Genomic DNA, 21,363 nt, shown 5'->3' with positions numbered 1-21,363 from the left:
GGCTCTCAAGTATTATTATTTACTTATTTATTATTATTATTATTTTTTGCGGTACGCGGGCCTCTCACTGTTGTGGCCTCTCCCGTTGCGGAGCACAGGCTCCGGACGCGCAGGCTCAGCGGCCATGGCTCACGGGCCCAGCCGCTCCGCGGCATGTGGGATCTTCCCGGACTCGGGCACGAACCCGTATCCCCTGCATCGGCATGCGGACTCTCAACCACTGCGCCACCAGGGAAGCCCTCTCAAGATATTATTGAATAAATGAATGAAATAATATTTATAATAAATAAATAGTACTGTAATATGAACATGTTCAAAACTCTATGGTTAGAAGAGGGAGGAGCACAGCGGTTGTGAAAGGTGGGGAAAACTTTCTAAAGGGACCTGAAGGGCAGATTAGAGGTCCTGGTCATCAGGCCCTTCTGCACTTGGCTCAGCTCCGCAACTCCAAACCCTTAAACCCATACCTAATTTTTGTTTTTAACTGCTTTTCCGCGAAACCCCTCCAAGCCCGCAGGGGGCGCCCACAACACGCCACCCGGGAGAACGAGAACTACATTTCCCAGCATCCCGCGCGCCGCCGACCCACTTCCGGAGCCCGCGGACAGCATGGCGGCGTCCGAGGAGCGCGATTCACCGGCTGAGGTGCCCCAGATGGCGGTGGAGGAGGCGGAAACGAAAACATTTAAAGACCTGGTAAGTGTAGATGACGCCGGTTTCCCTTTTTCCTACTGGCGCCAGGCGCGGGCAGAGTCCGGTTGCCTTCGATACAGGCCGCTGGTGTGCAAAAAACAGCCGGGGCCTAGCTCAGGTTTCCCCCGGGGTGTCCGAAGCTCGGGTTCCGGACGAGCTCCCTCAGCTTTGAGTTTGGGTAGTGGGAGGGCGGCCGGTGCCCGGGAGCCCCCATTTACCCTTTTGAATTCCACCTCGGTGTGGCAGCGTTGTGTCTGTGCAGGGTGTTGTCCATGCGGCGAATCCGAATTTTGTGCATCTTTGGGCTTTGGATTCAGATGAACCGGTATTGAATTCTGACCCAGTCACTGACTAGAGGCAAGTTATCTCGGTGCCTCACTTTCCACATCTGTAAATTGGGGATTATGATAAGTACCGCATAGAGCTGTTTAGATTAAATGAAGTAACACAGGCAAAGAACTTGGCTTTGGCCCCGGCGAGTGGAGAGTGATTGGTAAGTCTTAAGTTCCTGTCCCAGTTCTCAGAGTTAAGGAGAAGACTGGGTAGACTCACAACAAAAACCTTTTGAATGAAAGCGTAGGGGACGCACATGTCGCCAGCAAGGCGGCCCTAACAGTCATTTAATTATGTGGGAGGTGAGTGTGTGTTTCCCTTTGCTAAACTGTGTTTTTCCGAATTCTAAGGGTGTGACAGATGTGTTGTGTGAAGCTTGTGACCAGTTGGGATGGACAAAGCCAACAAAGATCCAGATTGAAGCTATTCCTTTGGCCTTACAGGGTAGGTTGAAATTAAGTGTGTGGCCTGTTTCAGATTCAGTATGAAGTTACACATATTCAATTAAATACTACTTTTGAGAGCTATTACTTTGCATACGTCAAGTGAAATAAAATATGGTCCCTAAAGATAAAAAGTTTGTGGCTTATTGCTTTTTTTTTTTTTGCTGTACGCGGGCCTCTCACCGCTGTGGCCCCTCCCGTTGCGGAGCACAGGCTCCGGACGCGCAGGCTCAGCGGCCATGGCTCACGGGCCCAGCCGCTCCGCGGCATGTGGGATCTTCCCGGACCGGGCACGAACCCGCGTCTCCCGCATCGGCAGGTGGACTGCAAACCACTGCGCCACCAGGGAAGCACGGCTTATTGGTTTTTGAAACAGTAATTCCCCAGTTTTACGGAGCTTACTTTCTACGAGGGGGTTTGTTGTCTTCTGTTTTTCTAGCTTTTTCTTTCTCAGTTTCTTTTGGCTCTTTTCCCTTTGCCTTGCGGTGTTAATTCTGTCTTTATCCTTTTTTCTCACTCTAAAATGTTACTAAGATTTCTCATCCAGTCCTGAAGCTTTAATACTGTTTGCATCAGTGAGTTTCAGCCAGTGCTCATTAGAATCACCTGTGGAACTTTTAAAACACTAGCGATTTCTGGGCTCCAACCTAGACCTTCTGAATTAGAATTTCCAGGCATGGGACCTAGGCATATATAGATACAAAACTTAATAGTTCTGGGACTTCCCTGGTGGTCCAGTGGTTAAGAATCCGCCTGCCAATGCAGGGGACACGGGTTTGAGCCCTGGTCCGGGAAGATCCCACATACCGTGGAGCAACTAAGCCCATGCACCACAACTACTTAGCCTGCACTCTAGAGCCCGTGAGCCACAACTACTGAAGCCTGCGTGCCTAGAGCCCGTGCTCCGCAGCAAGAGAAGCCACCACAATGAGAAGCCTGTGCACCGCAACAAAGAGTAGCCCCTGCTTGCCGCAACTAGAGAAAGCACGTACACAGCAATGAAGGCCCAGTGCAGCCAAACGTAAAAAAATATATAATAATAATTAATTAAAAAAAAACTTAATAGTTTATTCTAATGTGTCTTCCCCTGGGGGAGCACACATGAGCACTGGTCAGATGCTCATGGCTCCCATGTCTATATTTCTAGCCCACATTTCTTTGCTGAGCTCCAAACAAGTATGTCCAACTGGTTTTTAGATACTTTTCTCTAAGCTTACTGCAGGAATCTCAAGTTCCCTATGTCCAAAGCAGAGTCCTTATTTTTCTCACCAGAAGTAATTTCCCTGTAGCCCTTATCTCAGTATATGGCTTTTGAGTTTCCCAAGCTAGAAACCTCTGTGTCAATCACATTTTCTTTTGTTACTTTCTTTTATTTTTTTATTTTCTTGAAGTATAGTTGATTTACAATGTTGTGTTAATTTCTCTTTCCTTTTTTTTTTTGGAAGTCGCATGAAGAAAGAAAATGTATTCAGTATATTTTTAACAATTTTGAGAATACGTGAACTTTACATTTATATTTGCAAAAATGTACATGGAAAATATGATGAGAATAAGTAACAGGTCAACAGTAGTAACACCAGCAGAAACAATAAATTGTGTACATCACACCTATGAACTTTCTACATAAGAATGATTCCAAAGGTCTCTAGAAACAAAATAACACTCATGAGAGAGGTTATTTTGTGAATAATCATATATGTGTTGATTCAAATAAATTAGAATTTCATGTTGTAATGCTTTGTAATGTTCCAATTCTCATACAACTTGAGTTTATTATCCAATACTGCTTAGTCCTCTGGAGTCTCAGCAACAACATAGACTTTTACAGCTTGATGATTTTTCAGTCTCTAACCAGCCACGTAACATTTAACGTCAGGCCTAGTGTTACGGAAGCAGCTCTTGAAAAACCACCTAAAGAGGGCTTGAGATCCCCAGGCAGAGTCTGGTGTTTAAGGTTGAAAGGCAGTCTGGGATAAAGTAGCAAAGTGGAGCCTTTGATTTATTTCTTTATTTTAAATTAATTAATTAGCTAATCTGTTTATTCATTTATTTTGGTTGGGCATTGGGTTGTCTGCCTGACAGAGAGCATCCTTCCTCAGGAAATTCGACTCTTGCCCACTAAGGGAGAACAGAATAGTCGGGAAAGGCATGGATGACCTTTTTAATTTTTCTAATATGATACAGTATAACATATCTCCTCAGAGCTCTGATTACAAAGGAAAATTCCCCACTGCAGTCTGGTGTGCCATCCCATTATTCAGTTTTAGAAGCATAAAATGAGCCTCAAGGCAAGACATCAGAGAGCCCACTTAACACATATTCTCCAACGTAGAGACAAAAAAATAAATGGAAGAATGGAAGGAAGGAAGAGAGGGAGGGAGGAAGGAAGGTCTTATTGTTCCACATTGTTTTGGCTATTATCAGCTTTTGTTAGATGTTTCCTTCTTTCTCTCCAAGGTGTGTGAAACCTAGGAAGCTGTATGTGCCAGACATTTGTCAGGCAATGTGGTCCTAATTATATAGCTATTATTTAAACAAAATTCCAATCACTGATGTTAACAGCAGGTTATCTGCCTATGGCCTAGAGATTTGGATCTATACTGTACTATTAACTTTTATTGCATATAAACGAAAATTTGAAATTCATAATTATTCTGTTATTTGAAATCCCATCACAGTTTACATATCTGTATCTATACATGTGATCTCATATAATCTTTACCGTATCAGTTTTACAGTAAACAATATGATCTTTCTCCCTCAAGCTTTATTGCCAACTTAATGGGAAATGCACTTATTTTGATGACCAAAAATTGCCCCCCAAAATTGGATGCAAATTTGTCCAGTGGAGTATCATATTCTGACTCTGTAGTTGACTCAACTTAAGGATTTTGATGTATTTTATTCCTGCTAACTTCAACTTGATGTGCTTGATAGCCCATTTTTATGCCAACTATCTGCAGGAAAACAAAAAGAATAGTAAAAATCATTAATCACGGCATTTTGTTGTTCATGTTCCAAACTGAGAGCAAAAGTTATGCAAATAGAGTATCTGTCCTATTTCTCTGAATATAATCAACAGTAACAATTTTAAATGCCTGTTTAAAGAATTGTAAGAAATAATTTCAGTAAGTTTTATCTATGACTTTTTTTTTAACATCTTTATTGGAGCATAATTGCTTTACATTGTTGTGTTAGTTGCTGCTGTATAACAAAGTGAATCAGCTATACGTATACATATATCCCCATATCCCCTCCCTCTTGCGTCTCCCTCCCAACCTCCCTATCCCACCCCTCTAGGTGGTAACAAAGCATGCATGGCCTGATCTCCCTGTGCTATGCAGCTGCTTCCCACTTGCTATCTGTTTTACATTTGGTAGTGTATATATGTCAATGCCACTCTCTCACTTCATCTCAGCTTACCCTTCCCCCTCCCTGTGTCCTCAAGTCCATTCTGTACGTCTGCGTCTTTATTCCTGTCCTGTCCCTAGATTCTTCAGAACCGTTTTGTATTTTTTTTTAGATTAAATATATATGTGTTAGTATACGGTATTTGCTTTTCTCTTTCTGACTTCACTCTGTAGGACAGATTCTGGGTCCATCCACCTCACCACAAATAACTCAATTTTGTTTCTTTTTATGGCTGAGTAATATTCCATTGTATATATGTGCCACATCTTCTTTAGCCATTCATCTGTCAGTGGACACTTAGGTTACTTCCATGTCCTGGCTACTGTAAATAGTGCTTCAGTGAACATTGTGGTACATGACTCTTTTTGAATTATGGTTTTCTCAGGGTATATGCCCAGTAGTGGGATTGCTGGGTCATATGGTAGTTCTAATTTTAGTTTTTTAAGAAACCTCCATACTGTTCTCCATAGTGGCTGTATCAATTTACATTCCCACCAACAGTGCAAGAGGGTTCCCTTTTCTCCACAGCCTCTCCAGCAGTTATTTTTTGTAGATGTTTTGATGATGGCCATTCTGACCGGTGTGAGGTGATACCTCATTGTAGTTTTGATTTGCATTTCTCTAATGATTAGTGATGTTGAGCATCTTTTCATGTGTTTTGTTGGCAATCTGTATATCTTCTTGGGAGAAATGTCTGTTTAGGTCTTCTGCCCATTTTTGGATTGGGTTATTTGTTCTTTTGATATTGAGCTGCATGAGCTGCTTGTATATTTTGGAGATTAATCCTTTGTCAATTGCTTCATTTGCAAATATTTTCTCCCATTCTGAGGGGTGTCTCTTCGTCTTGTTTATGGTTTCCTTTGCTGTGCAAAAGCTTTGAAGTTTCATTAGGTCCCTTTGTTTATTTTTGTTTTTATTTCCATTTCTCTAGGAGGTGGGTCAAAAAGGATCTTGCTGTCATAGAGTGTTCTGCCTATGTTTTCCTGTAGGAGTTTTATATTGTCTGGGCTTACATTTAGGTGTTTAATCCATTTTGAGTTTATTTTTGTATATGGTGTTAGGGAGTGTTCTAATTTCATTCTTTTCCATGTAGCTGTCCAGTTTGCCCAGCACCATTTATTAAAGAGGCTGTCTTTTCTCCATTGTATATTCTTGCCTCCGTTATCAACGATAAGGTAACCACATGTACATGGGTTTATCTCTGGGCTTTCTACCCTTTTCCATTGATCTATACTTGTTTTTGTGCCAGTACCATACTGTCTTGATTACTGTAGCTTTGTGGTATAGTCTAAAGTCCGGGAGCCTGATTCCTCCAGGTCCGTTTTTCTTTCTCAATATTGTTTTGGCTATTCGGGGTCTTCTGTGTTTCCATACAAATTGTGAATTTTTTGTCCTAGTTCTGTGAAAAGTGCCATTGGTAGTTTGATAGGGATTGCACTGAATCTGTAGATTGCTTTGGGTAATATAGTCATTTTCACAATGTTGATTCTTCCAGTCCAAGAACATGGTATATCTCTCCATCTGTTTGTATCACCTTTAATTTTTTTCATCAGTGTCTTATAGTTTTCTGCATACAGGTCTTTTGTCTCCTTAGGTAGGTTTATTCCTAGGTATTTTATTCTTTTTGTTGCAGTAGTGAATGGGAGTGTTTCCTTAATTTCTCTTTCACATTTTTCATCATTAGTCTGTAGGAATGCAAGAGATTTCTATGCATTAATTTTGTATCCTGCTACTTTACCAAATTCATTGATTATCTCTAGTAGTTTTCTGTTAGCATCTTTAGGAATCTCTATGTATAGTATCGTGTCATCTGCAAACAGTGACAGTTTTACTTCTTCTTTTCTGATTTGGATTCCTTTTATTTCTTTTTCTTCTCTGATTGCTCTGGCTAAAACTCCCAAAACTATGTTGAATAAGAGTGGTGAGAGTGGGCAACCTTGTCTTGTTCCTGATCTTAGTGGAAATGGTTTCAGTTTTTCACCATTGAGAATGATTTTTCTGTGGGTTTGTCATATATGGCCTTTATTAAAGGGTTAGGTCCCTCTATGCCTACTTTCTGGAGAGTTTTTATCATAAATGGGTGTTGAATTTTGTCAAAAGCTTTTTCTGCATCTATTGAGATTATCATATGGTTTTTATCCTTCATTTTGTTAATATGGTGTATCACATTGATTGATTTGCATATATTGAAGTATCCTTGCATTCCTGGGATAAACCCCACTTCATCATGGTGTATGATCCTTTTAATGTGTTGCTGGATTCTGTTTGCTAGTATTTTGTTGACGATTTTTGCATCTATGTTTATCAGTGACATTGACCTGTAGTTTTCTTTTTTTGTAACATCTTTGTCTGGTTGTGGTATCAGGGTGATGGTGGCCTCATAGAATGAGTTTGGGAGTGTCCCTCCCTCTGCTATATTTTGGAAGAGTTTGAGAAGGATAGGTGTTAGCTCTTCTCTAAATGTTTGATAGAATTCACCTGTGAATCCATCTGGTCCTGGTCTTTTGTTTGTTGGAAGATTTTTAATCACAGTTTCAATTTCAGTGGTTATGATTGGCCTGTTTATATTTTCTCTTTCTTCCTGGCTCAGTCTCAGAGTTGTGCTTTTCTAAGAATTTGTCCATTTCTTCCAGGTTTTCCATTTTATTGGCATATAGTTGCTTGTAGTAATCTGTCATGATCCTTTGCATTTCTGCAGTGTCAGTTGTTAGTCCTCCTTTTTCATTTCTAATTCTGTGGATTTGAGTCTTCTCCCTTTTTTTCTTGATGAGTCTGGCTAATGGTTTATCAATTTTGTTTATCTTCTCAAAGAACCAGCTTTTAGTTTTATTGATATTTGCTATCATTTCCTTCATTTCTTTTTCATTTATTTCTGATCTGATCTTTATGATTTCTTTCCTTCTGCTAACTTAGGGTTTTTTTTTTTGTTGTTCTTCTCTCTCTAATTGCTCTAGGTGTAAGGTTAGGTTGTTTATTTGAGATGTTTCTTGTTTCTTGAGGTAGGATTGTATTGCTATAAACTTCCCTCTTAGAACTGCTTTTGCTGCATCCCATAGGTTTTGGTCCATCATATTTTCATTGTCATTTGTTTCTAGGTATTTTTTTATTTCCTCTTTCATTTCTTCAGTGATCTCTTGGTTATTTAGCAGCATATTTTTTAGCCTCTATGTGTTTATATTTTTTACAGTTTTTTTCCTGTAATTGATACCTAGTCTCATAGCATTGTGGTCAGAAAAGATACTTGATACGATTTCAATTTTCTTAAATTTACGAAGGCTTCATTTGTGACTCAAGATATGATCTCTCCTGGAGAATGTTCCATGAGCACTTGAGAAGAAAGTGTATTCTGTTGATTTTGGGTGGAATGTCATATAAGTATCAATTAAGTCCCTCTTGTTTAGTGTATCATTGAAAGCTTGTGTTTCCTTATTTATTTTCATTTTGGTTGATCTGTCCATTGGTGAAAGTGGGGTGTTAAAGTCCCCTACTATTATTGTGTTATTGTTGATTTCCCCTTTTATGGCTGTTAGCATTAGCCTTATGTATTGAGGTGCTCCTGTGTTGGGTGCATAAATATTTACAATTGTTATATCTTCTTGGATTGATCCCTTGATCATTATGTAGTGTCCTTGTTTGTCTCTTGTAATAGTCTTTATTTTAGACTATTTTGTCTGATAATGAGAATTGCTACTCCAGCTTTCTTTTGATTTCCATTTGCATGGAATATGTTTTTCCATCCCCTCATTTTCAGTTTGTATGTGTCCCTAAGTCTGAAGTGGGTCTCTTGTAGACAGCATATATACGGGTCTTGTTTTTGTATCCATTCAGCCAGTCTGTGTCTTTTGTTTGGAGCATTGAATCCATTTACATTTAAGGTAATTATCAGTATGTATGTTCCTATTGCCATTTTCTTAATTGTTTTGGGTTTGTTATTGTAGGTCTTTTCCTTCTCTTGTGTTTCCTGCCTAGAGAAGTTCCTTTAGTGTTTGCTGTAAAGCTGGTTTCTTGGTGCTCAGTTCTCTTAACTTTTGCTTGAATATAAAGCTTTTGATTTCTCCATCGAATCTGAATGAGATCCTTGCTGGGTAGAGTAACGTTGGTTGTAGGTTTTTCCCTTTCATCACTTTAAATATGTCCTGCCACTCCCTTCTGGCTTGCAGAGTTTCTGCTGAAAGATCAGCTGTTAACCTTATGGGGATTCCCTTGTATGTTGTTTGTTGCTTTTCCCTTGCTGCTTTTAATATTTTTTTTTGTATTTAATTTTTGATAGTTTGATTAATATGTGTCTTGGCATGTTTCTCCTTGGATTTATCCTGTATGGGACTCTCTTTGCTTCCTGGACTTGATTGACTATTTCCTTTCCCATGTTCAGGAAGTTTTCAACTATAATCTTTTCAAATATTTTCTCAGTCCCTTCCTTTTTCTGTTCTTCTACTGGGAACCCTATTATTTGAATGTTGGTGCGTTTAATATTGTTCCAGAGGTCTCTGAGTCTGTCCTCAATTCTCTTCATTCTTTATTCTGTTCTGCGGTAGTTATTTCCACTATTTTATCTTCCAGGTCACTTATTGGTTCTTCTGCCTCAGTTATTCTGCTATTGATTCCTTCTAGAGAATTTTTTTTTTTTTTTTTTTTTTTTTTGCGGTACGCGGGCCTCTCACTGCTGTGGCCTCTCCCGTTGCGGAGCACAGGCTCCGGACGCGCAGGCTCAGCGGCCATGGCTCACGGGCCCAGCCGCTCCGCGGCATGTGGGATCCTCCCGGACCGGGGCACGAACCCGTGTCCCCTGCATTGGCAGGCAGACTCTCAACCACTGAGCCACCAGGGAAGCCCTAGAGAATTTTTAATTTCATTTATTGTGTTCATCATTGTTTGTTTTCTCTTTAGTTCTTCTACATCTTTGTTAAATGTTTCTTTTATTTTCTCCATTGTATTTCCAAGATTTGGGATCATTTTTACTGTCATTACTCTGAATTCTTTTTCAGGTAGACTGCCTATTTCCTCTTCATGTGTTTGGTCTGGTGGGTTTTTATCTTGCTCCTGCATCTGCTATGTGTTTCTCTGTCTTCTCATTTTGCTTAGCTTACTGTGTTTGGGGTCTCCTTTTGCAGGCTGTAGGTTCGTAGTTCCTGTTGTTTTTGGTGTCTCACCCAGTGGGTGAGGTTGGTTCAGTGGGTTGTGTAGGCTTCCTGGTGGAGGGGACTGGTGCCTGTGTTCTGGTGGATGAGGGTGGATCTTGTCTTTCTGGTGGGCAGGTCCGCATCCGGTGGTGTGTTTTGGGGTGTCTGTGAACTTATGATTTTAGGAAGCCTCTCTGCTAATGGGTGGGGTTGTGTTCCTGTCTTGCTAGTTGTTTGGCATAGGGTGTCCAGCACTGGAGCTTGCTGGTCGTTGAGTGGAGCTGTGTCTTAGCGTTGAGACGGAGATCTCTGGGAGAGCTCTCATCGATTGATATTACGTGGAGCTGGGAGGTCTCTGGTGTTCCAGTGTCCTGAACTCGGCTCTCCCACCTCAGAGGCTCAGGCCTGACACCCAGCCAGAGCACCAAGACCCTGTTAGGCACTTGGCTCAACTTGGTACGAGGGATGCTTGCCAGTGAATTAAGGTGTGAAAAAGACATAAGGCATAAATACCAAAGGTGTTGCCTGCGGTGCCAGCTCTCTGGTTCCACAGACCTCTTTCCGTACTTTGTAATTCTCACTTCGGCTGGCCTCCATTCAGGCCACCATCATAGCTCCCCTGGTACCCTAACTGAGCTCTGATTTTCCTGTGTGTTCCCCATTCTGCACTTTAGCTCATTTTAAGTTGTAGGGAAGAGAGTCATATTCAGGTTACCTCAGGGAAAGCGGGTTATTCTCTAGGTGAGGAAGCCTCAGCAGTCAACTGTGGAAGTCATTACTCGACAGGAAGGCTTCCCACTGGGTGCTGTCCTAGTGCTTAGCTACTTTGGGAGCTGCAGCACAGAGGCGGTGGTCTTGGCTTCAAAATTGATTGCCAGATCTTCTCAGTTATGGCTTGATTGGTGACAACAAACCATGGGGACCCATTCTTAAGGTATTACTTCCGGCATTCTTCCCTCAGAAGGGGCAGTGTAAGTGGCTTTACTGTTAGGCTCCTTGGGTCCTTCTTATGCCATCAGGCCTGGGGTTTATCTTCTTAATGAATAACATTGGTCATGATATTCCCTGCTTAAAATCTTTCAGGTCCTCTCTCTTATAGGAAGATGTCAAAACTCCTTAGTATGGCTGTGGGTTTCCTTATTCTTCTCCCTTTCCCCCTTGACTTCTGTGTTCTGGCCACGTTGTACTTCTCCCTCTCTGAACTCATGCTGTGTTCTTTTTTTAAAATTAATTTATTTAATTTATTTATTTTTGGCTGCATTGGGTCTTCGTTGCTGTGTGCGGGCTTTCTCTAGTTGTGGAGAGCGGGGGCTACTCTTCGTTGCAGTGCACAGGCTTCATATTGCAGTGGCTTCTCTTGTTGCGGAGCTTGGGCTCTAGAGCGCAGGCTCAGTAGTTGTGGCACACAGGCTCAGTAGTTGTGGCTCACAGGCTCTAGAGCGCAAGCTCAGTAGTTGTGGTGCACGGGCTTAGTTGCTCTATGGCATTTGGGATCTTCCCGGACCAGGGCTCGAACCTGTGTCCCCTGCATTGGCAGGCGGATTCTTAACCACTGCGCCACTAGGGAAGTCCCATGCTGTGTTCTTTAAAGCATCTTTCCTTATAAGGGACTGCCCTTCCTTTCCTTCTTTGCTTACTTCCAGATTTAATTTACTCATCACCTCTGTTAACCTTTCCTGACTCTTCCTGGCAGTAGGTTGCTCATTCCGTTTTGTTCTCACTGTATCCTGTAGGGACCTATCATATTAGAACGTATTTGTGTATTTCAGCCCTGGATTTTGAGCTAATTTAAGACAGAGACCGTGTCTTCTGTCTCATCAACTCCCCCTCCCCTGAATTCATCAAATATTTATTCATGGTCTACTTTGTGCCAGCATTGGGTCCTTGTGGAATAATGTGGAAATGGTGCAGAGATCATTTCTTTGCTATTAGGTGTTTTCTTTGTCTTCTAGGTCGTGATATTATTGGGCTGGCGGAAACCGGCTCTGGGAAGACAGGGGCCTTTGCTCTGCCCATTCTGAATGTGCTGCTGGAGACGCCCCAGCGTTTGTTTGCCTTAGTTCTCACCCCCACCCGGGAGCTAGCCTTTCAGATCTCAGAGCAGTTTGAAGCCCTGGGGTCTTCTATTGGGGTGCAATGTGGTAAGTGTCCAGAGGAAAGGAATCTTCAGAATTTCTTCACAGGTTGAGAATGAGTGTGAAAGGAGAATGGAAGGAAGTGTCGTTAACATAAGTTCATTGACCTAAAGGGCTGATTTGGTATTTTAGCTTCGGGGAAAGTTGTAATTGTAAGGGAAGAAAAATGAAAGTAGAAATGTGTCATTGGCTTTACAGTGAACTATGGAAAAAAATTAAGGATCTCTTTTCAATATTCTTTTTCTTTCTGTAGCTGTGATTGTAGGTGGAATTGATTCAATGTCTCAATCTCTGGCCCTGGCCAAAAAGCCACATATAGTAATAGGTGAGTAATGACAACGGTAGAAGACACTGGTGATGATGAATTGGAGAAAATCTACTGATATTGGGTGCAACTTCTTTGTGCGGAAAGAGTTCAAAAAATGGATTTAATTTTTTGTTTAATTTTTTTTAATTTCTGAAATTCTGGTTGGGAGGGGGTGGTCACTTTCTTTCTGTCCTTTTTCTTAAACATTGCCCTCTCTCCTCAACTTTTCTTGTTAGCAACTCCTGGTCGACTAATTGACCACTTGGAAAATACAAAAGGTTTCAACTTAAGAGCTCTCAAGTACTTGGTCATGGATGAAGCAGACCGAATATTGAATATGGATTTTGAGACAGAGGTGAGCTCAACATCTTTCCTCTTCCTAGAGCATCTCAAAATCTGTTCAAAATCTGGTTCATTGCATACCTGCTTTTGTGGAGCACTTAACCATTGTTGGTTAATTTAACATCTCTGCTGCTTTTTTCATTCTTGATGCTCTTTACACTGTCTGCCTCAGCATCCTCTTTATTTACTTTTTCTTTCTTTTTTATTGAAGGATAGTTGATTTATATTATTATATTATTTTTAGGTACAACATAGTGATTCAGTATTTCTGTAGATTATACTCCATTTAAAATTATTACAAAATAATGGCTATATTTCCCTGTGCTGTACAATATATCCTTGTTGCTTTTAAATTAAATTTAATTTAATTAATTTTTTACTGAAGTATAGTTAATTTACAATGTTGTGTTTCTGGTGTACAGCAAAGTGATTCAGTTATACATACATATATAAATATGTGTGTGTATATATATATATATATATATATATATATATATACATATATATATGTGTGTATGTGTGTATATACATATACCTACACAAACTCCTAATTTATCCTTCCCTCTTTTCCCCTTTAGTAACCATAAGTTTGTTTTCTATGTCTGTGAATGTGTTTCTGTTTTGTAAATAAGTTCATTTGTATCATATTTTAGATTCCACATATAAGTGGTATTATGTGATATTTGTCTTTGTCTGACTTCACTTAGTATGATAATCTCTAGGTCCATCCATGTGGCTGCAAATGGCATCATTTCATTCTTTATTATGGCTGAGTAGTATTCCATTCTGTATATATACCACATCTTCTTTATCCATTCATCTGTTGATGGACATTTAGGTTGCTTCCATCTCTTGGGTATTGTAAATAGTCTCAGCATCCTCTTTCAAATATAGTCTGACTTGGGGGGTGAGGGATAAATTAGGAATATGGGATTAACATACACACACTACTATATATAAAATAGATAAACAGCAAGGACCTACTGTATAGCACAGGGAGCTACATTCAATATCTTGTAATAACCTATAATGGAAAAGGATCTGAAAAAGTGTAAATATGTACGTATGTGTAACTGAATCACTTTGCTGTACACCTGAAACACTGTAAATCAACTATACTTCAATTTAAAAAGACAATTGGGCAAAAAACATGTGTATATATATATATATATATACATACATGCATACATACATACAGACTGACTTTGATTTCAGAGATGAGAAATACCAAAACCAGATTTTCTTTTTCCATTTCATTTGATTTCAACCTCTTCCATCTTTTCTTTGATGACCCATTCATCATAGCTTATTTAGTTGATTAATGCTTATTCTTTACTTTTCTCTTAGATTAGCTCTACTCTGCTGATTTAAACTGTGCTTTTCTCTGACTGGCATTATTTTTTGGTAGCATCTGGTATGGTATCAAATAGTAAATATTCAGTCAGTTTTAGCTGAACTGAATCAAAGTTTTGAGTCCCCAAATCCCCACAGTGATGTATTTAGTTTGTTACCCCTCATCTCCTTCACAAGCAGCATTTGCAGGTGTCCAGTCTAAATGTTACGTTGGTACTGTTGCTCTTTCTGCCGTTTAGGTTGACAAGATCCTGAAAGTGATTCCCCGAGATCGGAAGACATTTCTCTTCTCTGCTACGATGACCAAGAAGGTGAACTTTTCTAGGACTTCTCTTTTCTTCTTTATAAGAATTGATAAGTGGAAACAGTCACAGTGACAATAATAAAAATAGAGTATTTAGGAATCAGTATACTACTCTAGGTTTTCTTTCTTCAGGTGCAAAAACTTCAGCGAGCAGCGCTGAAGAATCCTGTGAAATGTGCCGTTTCCTCTAAATACCAGACGGTTGAAAAGTTACAGCAATATTATCTTTTTATTCCTTCTAAGTTCAAGGTAAAGTGTTTGCTTTGATCATTCCTGCCTCTCCCTCTCCTTCTTCACCAAGACATCTGAAAATGTGTCAACTCTTGATTAGCTAAGAGCTGTGCTACAGATTGGAGTCCTTTCTGTTTGTTTTAGAGCTCATGCCGTGCTTTATTTTATCACTGATAAAGTCAAACATTCCGGGAATTCACAACATATTAAACCACAGTAATGAAGTCATGACACAGTCCCTTCCTAACCCCATCCTTGAGGTAGTTTTTCTTTTGCCTGCTTATTATGTGGCTTTTTTATAGACAAAGGACCTAGTTTTGTGCTTTGATGTCAGGGCTTTGCGTGCTTGCTGAGTACAGATCTCCTTGTGCTCGGCTTCAGGCTGTGTGCGAAACTCATGGTTCACAGAGATGATAATGATAATGCCAGTTAAGGAGTGCAAAGCTGGCGGCTGGGGGTCTGGATAACTGAGAAGCAGCTATGGGCTTAGTCTTTTACATAATTTGTATGCCCAGGACGCCAACCTTCTTCCAGGTTCAGTTACATATATTATTTTGGCTTTGTGACTTAGGATACCTACCTGGTTTATATTCTAAATGAATTGGCTGGAAACTCCTTTATGATATTCTGCACCACCTGTAACAATACTCAGAGGACAGCTTTGCTACTCCGAAATCTTGGATTCACTGCCATTCCCCTCCATGGACAGATGAGTCAGGTAACTATTCTTTGGAATCATTAGTGGTGAACTGGGGGCATGAGAAAGCTAAATCTTGTAGCAGGAGATTTCTGCAATAGCAACACATGACATTAATGCGTCTTCCCATAGTTGTCCTGATTTTATGGGCATTAAAGTGTTGCTTTGGATGCTACTTCCTCCTTTCAGGATAGCAAGAGGCTCAAATTAAAATATTCCACAGGTAGTTGTCTGGGATGGAAGCTACTGAGTTGATTTGTTCAGCCCTCATGGTAATAGTGACTCTCTCGTCTCTGAAGACTTTCAGTAGATTATTTCTCAGTTATCCTTCTGTCATGTTTAACAAACTCTGTTTCATGCTAGTATTTTCTAGCTTTAGTCTTAAATATCTTTTTATTGCTTCCATGTTTCCTTTTGACCTGTGAAGCCTAGTTCAGACTAAGGGGGAAACATCCTTTTAAAAATTTCTCTCTTGGTTCTTGTATTTATTTAGTATGTCTAGTTTGTGTGTCTTGGATTCCAAGTTTTTCAAGATTAAAATTCTTTCCATTTCTTCTTTTCATCGTCTCAGAGCAAGCGCCTAGGATCCCTTAATAAATTTAAGGCAAAAGCTCGTTCCATTCTTTTAGCAACTGATGTTGCAAGCCGTGGTTTGGACATACCTCATGTGGATGTAGTTGTTAACTTTGACATTCCTACCCATTCCAAGGTGAGTCCTGTTGCTGACCTGACTTTCTAGCCCCAAAGTGCTTTTCTTTTCTCTTTTCTTTTCTCTTCCCCTTCTCTTCCCTTTCTTTCCTTTCCTGTCCTTTCTTTCACTTCCTCCTTTCCTCCCTCCCTCCCTCCCTTCCTCTTTCTCTCTCTCTCCCCCACCTCCTTCTTCCTCCTTTTCTTTTCTTTTTTTTAAAATTGAGATGTAATTGACATATAACATTATATTAGTTTCAGGTGTAAAATGTAATGATTTAATATTCGTATATATTGCAGATTGGTCATAGTAAGTCTAGTTAACATCTGTCACCATTCATAATTATGCATGTCTTTTCTTATGATGAGAATTTTCCCTTAGCATTTTCCCTTAGCAACTTTTAAATATGCAGTACAGTATTATTAACTCTAGTCAGCATGTTGTACATTACATCCCCATGACTTATTTATTTTATAACTGAGATTTGTACCTTTTGCCCCCTTCACCCATTTCACACACACCCATCCCTGCCTCTGGCAACCACCAAATCTGTTCTCTGTATTTTTGTTTTTGTTTTAGATTCCACATATAAGTGAGATCTCAGTATTTGTCTCTGTCTAACTTATTTCACTTAGCTGAATACCCTCAAGGTCTATCCATGTTGTCACAAATAGAAAGATGTCATTCTTTTTTTATGGCCGAATACTATTCCATCGTATCCAAAGTGTATTTCTTAATGGAATGTTTTCTGTCTTTCCTTAGTTACAGTATTGGAGTTTTTTTGGGGTGTGTGTGTCCTTGATTAGTTAAGTGTCAAAAATAGGGAAAGCTCTAGATCTTTTCATGCTCCTCATCTTGCACATGCCTGTGGATGTGATATTAATGAATGTGAATGAAGGAGCCCAGGAGAGGGCTTAGAGGCTCACCGTCGGAGGCGCAGACGCACCGCGTGCTCACCTCTGTTGGTCTATCTGATGAGAAATGGCAGCCTGTGGTCCTCAGTGTATCCCAGGGTTTCTCAGCCTCGGCACTGTTAACATCTTGGTCTGGGAATTCTTCCTTGCGGGGCTGTCCTTTGTATTGTAGGATGCTTAGCAGAATTCCTGGCTTCTACTCACAGGTGACATTGTGACAACCAGATATATTTCCAGACATTTCCAAATGCCCGCTGGGGAGGATGAAACTGACCCCAGTTGTGAACAACTAGTGTGTCTCAACTTCGTATTAAACTGCTGTAGACAGGGTCCTGTCTCATGATTTTCACAGTAACTCTGTGTGAGTTTGGCCATGTATTTGTGTCCCTGTTTTATAGATACAAACCAGGGTTCAGAGAAGTTCTGGACCTGTAGACAGTTGTGTCGCTGGTCGGTGGGAAAAGCAGATCTGTGACCCAGGTCTGCCTCTAGATCTAGTGCCATTTTCCTCTGCCTGTGCTATGTCCATGGAGATTTGCTTTGGAAAAGAAAGGAAAAAGGGGGTCAGTTTTGTGCTGTGAGGAGAATAAGAAAAGTGAAGTAGATTTATCTCTGTAACAGATTGCCAGTTCATCTCTCCACGTTCCAACACAAATCTGTTTTCTTTCAAAGGTTTGCAGGAAGAATTTACATACAGTTTTAAATTTATCTTCCAGCTAACTCAAAGTTACTTACCGTTTTCGTTTCAGGATTACATCCATCGCGTAGGTCGAACAGCTCGAGCAGGGCGCTCTGGAAAGTCTATTACTTTTGTCACACAGTAAGTGACCCGACTTCGGGGCAGAGCAATGTAGAGAAAAGAGCAGAACTGTGGGGCAGACAGACTTGCAACCTGACTTCACCACTTACTGTAACAGTCACTTAACCTCCCTCATCCCGCCTTCATTGTTTGTAAAATAGAAATAATAATACCGATCTAGCAGGGTTTTAATGAAGACTGGAGATGTATATGTAAAGAGCATATACTATACTGCATATGTGTAGTATAGTACTTGGCATATAGAAGCACACACACAAAAAACCCTGTTATTTCTTTTAAATGCTGGAGCCAGAGAACAGTGACCATTCCCTCAACTCACAGTATTACAATAACTATTTCTGATTTTGTTTTCTAGGGAACAAATTGTTATGTACCCAGGGCTTTTCTGGGAGTAAGGGGTATGTTGGGTGGTTTTCTGCTGGGCTGTGCACAGAAGATTGCAATTAGTTAGTATTCTGAAAAGGAATAATAGGTTCGATATTGTTGAAAACTGTGGCCCCTGTTGCGTCATAGTTTTGGAATGGACAGACATGTGCATTGTCAGCCAGCCAGAGCCATGGCAGTTTTCCTTTTTCAGATACGACGTGGAACTCTTCCAGCGCATAGAACACTTAATTGGGAAGAAATTGCCTGTCTTTCCAACCCAGGATGACGAGGTTATGATGCTGACAGAACGTGTGTCTGAGGCCCAAAGATTTGCCCGAATGGTATGCAATGCATTTTCTCACCAGCAAATGAAATTAACTTACATGCAAGACACTTTATTGTGTTAACCCTCAACTTGGAATATTTGATTCCAAATTTAAGATGAGCATACTAAAGTGCAGATGTAGGTAATTTGCTTTCGACTGTACAACTAAATGGTTGAATCAGGGTTTGGACTCAGTCTGACCACAGTGACCACGTTCCCAGCCACTGTTCATGTTTCACATGAGGCAAAAAAAAAACCTTTGGACTTGAGATCAGATCAGGAGGTGCAGCTGTGAACTGTGAGCTTGGACAAGGTGTCTAACTTCTCAGAGTCAGTTCTTCATTTGTAGATTGGGAATAATAGTTACCTTGAATACAGGGTTTTATGAGCGTTGATCAAGCTGATGTAAACAGCGTAGTTACTGATAGCGGTGGCGGTAGGAGTGGCGATGAGAAGGTTCTAAAGGAGTCCCTTCCAAGTGCCGTCTGCTCTCTGGGGTGCTGGTCTGAGGGGTGAAGAAACTTCGCCCGTGGGGTGCTTTCTGAGTAGCTGAGGTGTGGACTTGTTTTTGTTTTTCTCCCCACATGGAATTCTTTGTTTGGTATCTTTGTTTATAAAAATATTGCATGTGCGTTGGGAAACATTTTTAGAAAATACACAAAGGATTAAAATAGTAAGTGAAACACGTAAGCCGCCCCCCGCAGAAAACCTGATAACAGTTGGCTATTTTTCTTTCCTTAGCCATAATTAGACTTTATCTAATTGTATATGACTTTATCTAAATGTATATCATTTTCCTATTTGAACTAGCAGAGATTCATGCGATCACTTCTTTTTTTTTTTTTCACATTTTAAACTTTATTCAAAAAATGTCATCTAGGCTGTGTCTTAGCCCTGAATCGATTCAGTTACCAAACTTTCCTAAACACCAGTGGCAGGAGTAATCTCTTGGAGTTGTTGCAAGGTCCTTAACTGCCTTCTGACTCATCAAGGGAAACCAAATTGGGTCTTCTAGACTTTGCATTAGGTATATTTTATTACTTTCCAATGTTTTGAAAATTGGTAATCTGAGGGGAGAGAATTAAGTTTTTTAAAAATAGCACTGCTTGCAAGTTTAGAAACTGATATCTTAGATGCTAGCATCTTAGAATTCTCATGGGATCATTTCTTAATGGCTACAGAGAATTCTGTCATGAATATATAACGTGATTTACATTGATGTGTGTTTATGCTTTTCCCGGTTTTTTGTATTTTAACTGGAACTCTGTTGAACATCCTGATATGTACAGCTTTGCACACTTGTCTTGTTTCCTTAGAATAAATTCCTAGAAGTAGAATCAATTGTTGGGTGGAGGAGAATACACAGTTAAAATTCGAATTCATACATAATGTCAAACTGCCCCCCTAGAAAAGCTAAAGCACTTTTACACGATGAGCGACAGTGTATGTGACTGTCCGCACACCTGACCAGGTCTAGGTATTACCATTCTCTTAAATCTTTGCCAGAATAATAATAATAGCTTATTGTTTTAATCTTCCTGTCTTTGATTACTAATAAGATTAACATTTTTGTATCTTGGGATTTTGGTCTTATTCCTTTGCTAATGTGAGGTGTTAGGGAGTTACTTAGTGTTTGATTTTAAGGAGCAGAGACTAGGATGTGTCACTCTCAGTGACAGCCATTCATTTTCAATCCCATCCTTTCCGTTTCTTGCAGGAGTTAAGGGAGCATGGAGAGAAGAAGAAGCGCTCGTGGGAGGCTGCTGGGGATGGTGACGATAGGGAGGGTGCAATCGGTGTCAGGAACAAGGTGGCTGGAGGAAAAATGAAGAAACGGAAAGGCCATTAATCTCTTTTATAAAGACTTGACTTCTGCTTTCTGTTCTGTAAAGAGGATTGAAGGAGAGAATGGGACCTCTCCCTCCAGAGTGCTGCAGGCCGAAATCCATCAGAATTGTGTCAGAATCTGCCCAGCTCACTCAGTGCTCATCCCCCTTTCCGTGTGTTAGAACATCGTTGCCTGCAGAATATTTTTGAAGTGCTGATGTCAAGACTCGGACTGTTCTTCAGCTTTGGTTCCTTGCTCCTGACACTAGTAAGATATGTTCTCCTATCCCTTCACACAGACCTGTGCTTTTTTCAGCTGCAAGTCAAGGACTGGGCTAATGAAGCCCTTGACCTGTGATTGTAAAGGAAAGGAACTTCTAGATCTAAAAACAGTGATACTTCCGCAGTCTCAGCTTGTGTTTCGTGAGACCAAATGGGAAATAATAAATTTAAATATTATTAAAAAAAAATTCAAACTCCTTGAGGACCTTTTTGGGTTACAGACTTTATAGATTTAGTAAGATCTTCCTAATAGGTAAGAAACTGACAGTGGTGATTCCATGGCAGATTCATTGGTTGTTCTTAATTTGAGGTAAACATTATTTATGACTTTAAAAAAATCAACAAAGAAACAAGAGGATGGATGGCTTTGAAAGGGAAGTCCTGCTTGAAAGGAGGTTGTGTTTTTCTTGGGGATGGAGCAGAGTCTCTTAGATCCCTGAATAGATTCACATCCCTGGCTCCTTGGATTAAAATCCTCTGTGGGGGGCTTCCCTGGTGGCACAGTGGTTAAGAATCCGCCTGCCAATGCAGGGGTTATGGGTTCAAGCCCTGGTCCAGGAAGATCCCACGTGCCGCGGAGCAACTAAGCCCGTGCACCACAACTACTGAGCCTGTGCTCTAGAGCCCGTGAGCCACAACTACTGAGCCCACGTGCCACAACCACTGAAGCCCACGTGCCTAGAGCCCATGCTCTGCAACAAGAAAAGCCACTGCAATGAGAAGCCCACGCACTGCAACAAAGAGTAGCCCCCGCTTGCCGCAACTAGAGAAA

At 40.5% G+C, this 21,363-nt stretch overlaps 1 protein-coding gene across 1 annotated transcript; it reads left to right on the top strand.

Annotated features, from left to right (window-relative positions):
• Positions 1-562: 562 nt before the first annotated feature.
• DDX47 (DEAD-box helicase 47) lies at positions 563-20,788 on the top strand. Its single transcript, XM_027129560.1, has 12 exons — positions 563-696; positions 1,377-1,470; positions 11,953-12,141; positions 12,389-12,460; positions 12,679-12,797; positions 14,377-14,448; positions 14,574-14,690; positions 15,244-15,390; positions 15,941-16,078; positions 17,721-17,791; positions 18,369-18,498; positions 20,200-20,788. The coding sequence occupies exons 1-12, from the start codon at positions 610-612 to the stop codon at positions 20,329-20,331; spliced, it is 1,368 nt and encodes a 455-aa protein (XP_026985361.1). The 5' UTR covers positions 563-609; the 3' UTR covers positions 20,332-20,788.
• Positions 20,789-21,363: the final 575 nt, after the last annotated feature.

This window comes from Aethalodelphis obliquidens, unplaced genomic scaffold, assembly GCF_003676395.1.
Source record: "Aethalodelphis obliquidens isolate GAN/ISIS:26980383/991018 unplaced genomic scaffold, ASM367639v1 scaffold36, whole genome shotgun sequence".
In the NCBI taxonomy this organism is placed as follows: domain Eukaryota; kingdom Metazoa; phylum Chordata; class Mammalia; order Artiodactyla; family Delphinidae; genus Aethalodelphis; species Aethalodelphis obliquidens.
Note: the sequence above shows the minus strand (reverse complement) of the source record. Positions and strands in the feature narration are given on the sequence as shown.

Coding starts and splice junctions, on each gene's coding strand:
- DDX47 (XM_027129560.1), top strand. CDS start 610: ATGGCGGCGTCCGAGGAGCGCGATTCACCGGCTGAGGTGCCCCAGATG. Junction 1,471..11,952: donor TATTCCTTTGGCCTTACAGG/GTAGGTTGAAAT, acceptor TTTGTCTTCTAG/GTCGTGATATTATTGGGCTG. Junction 17,792..18,368: donor TCTATTACTTTTGTCACACA/GTAAGTGACCCG, acceptor TTCCTTTTTCAG/ATACGACGTGGAACTCTTCC.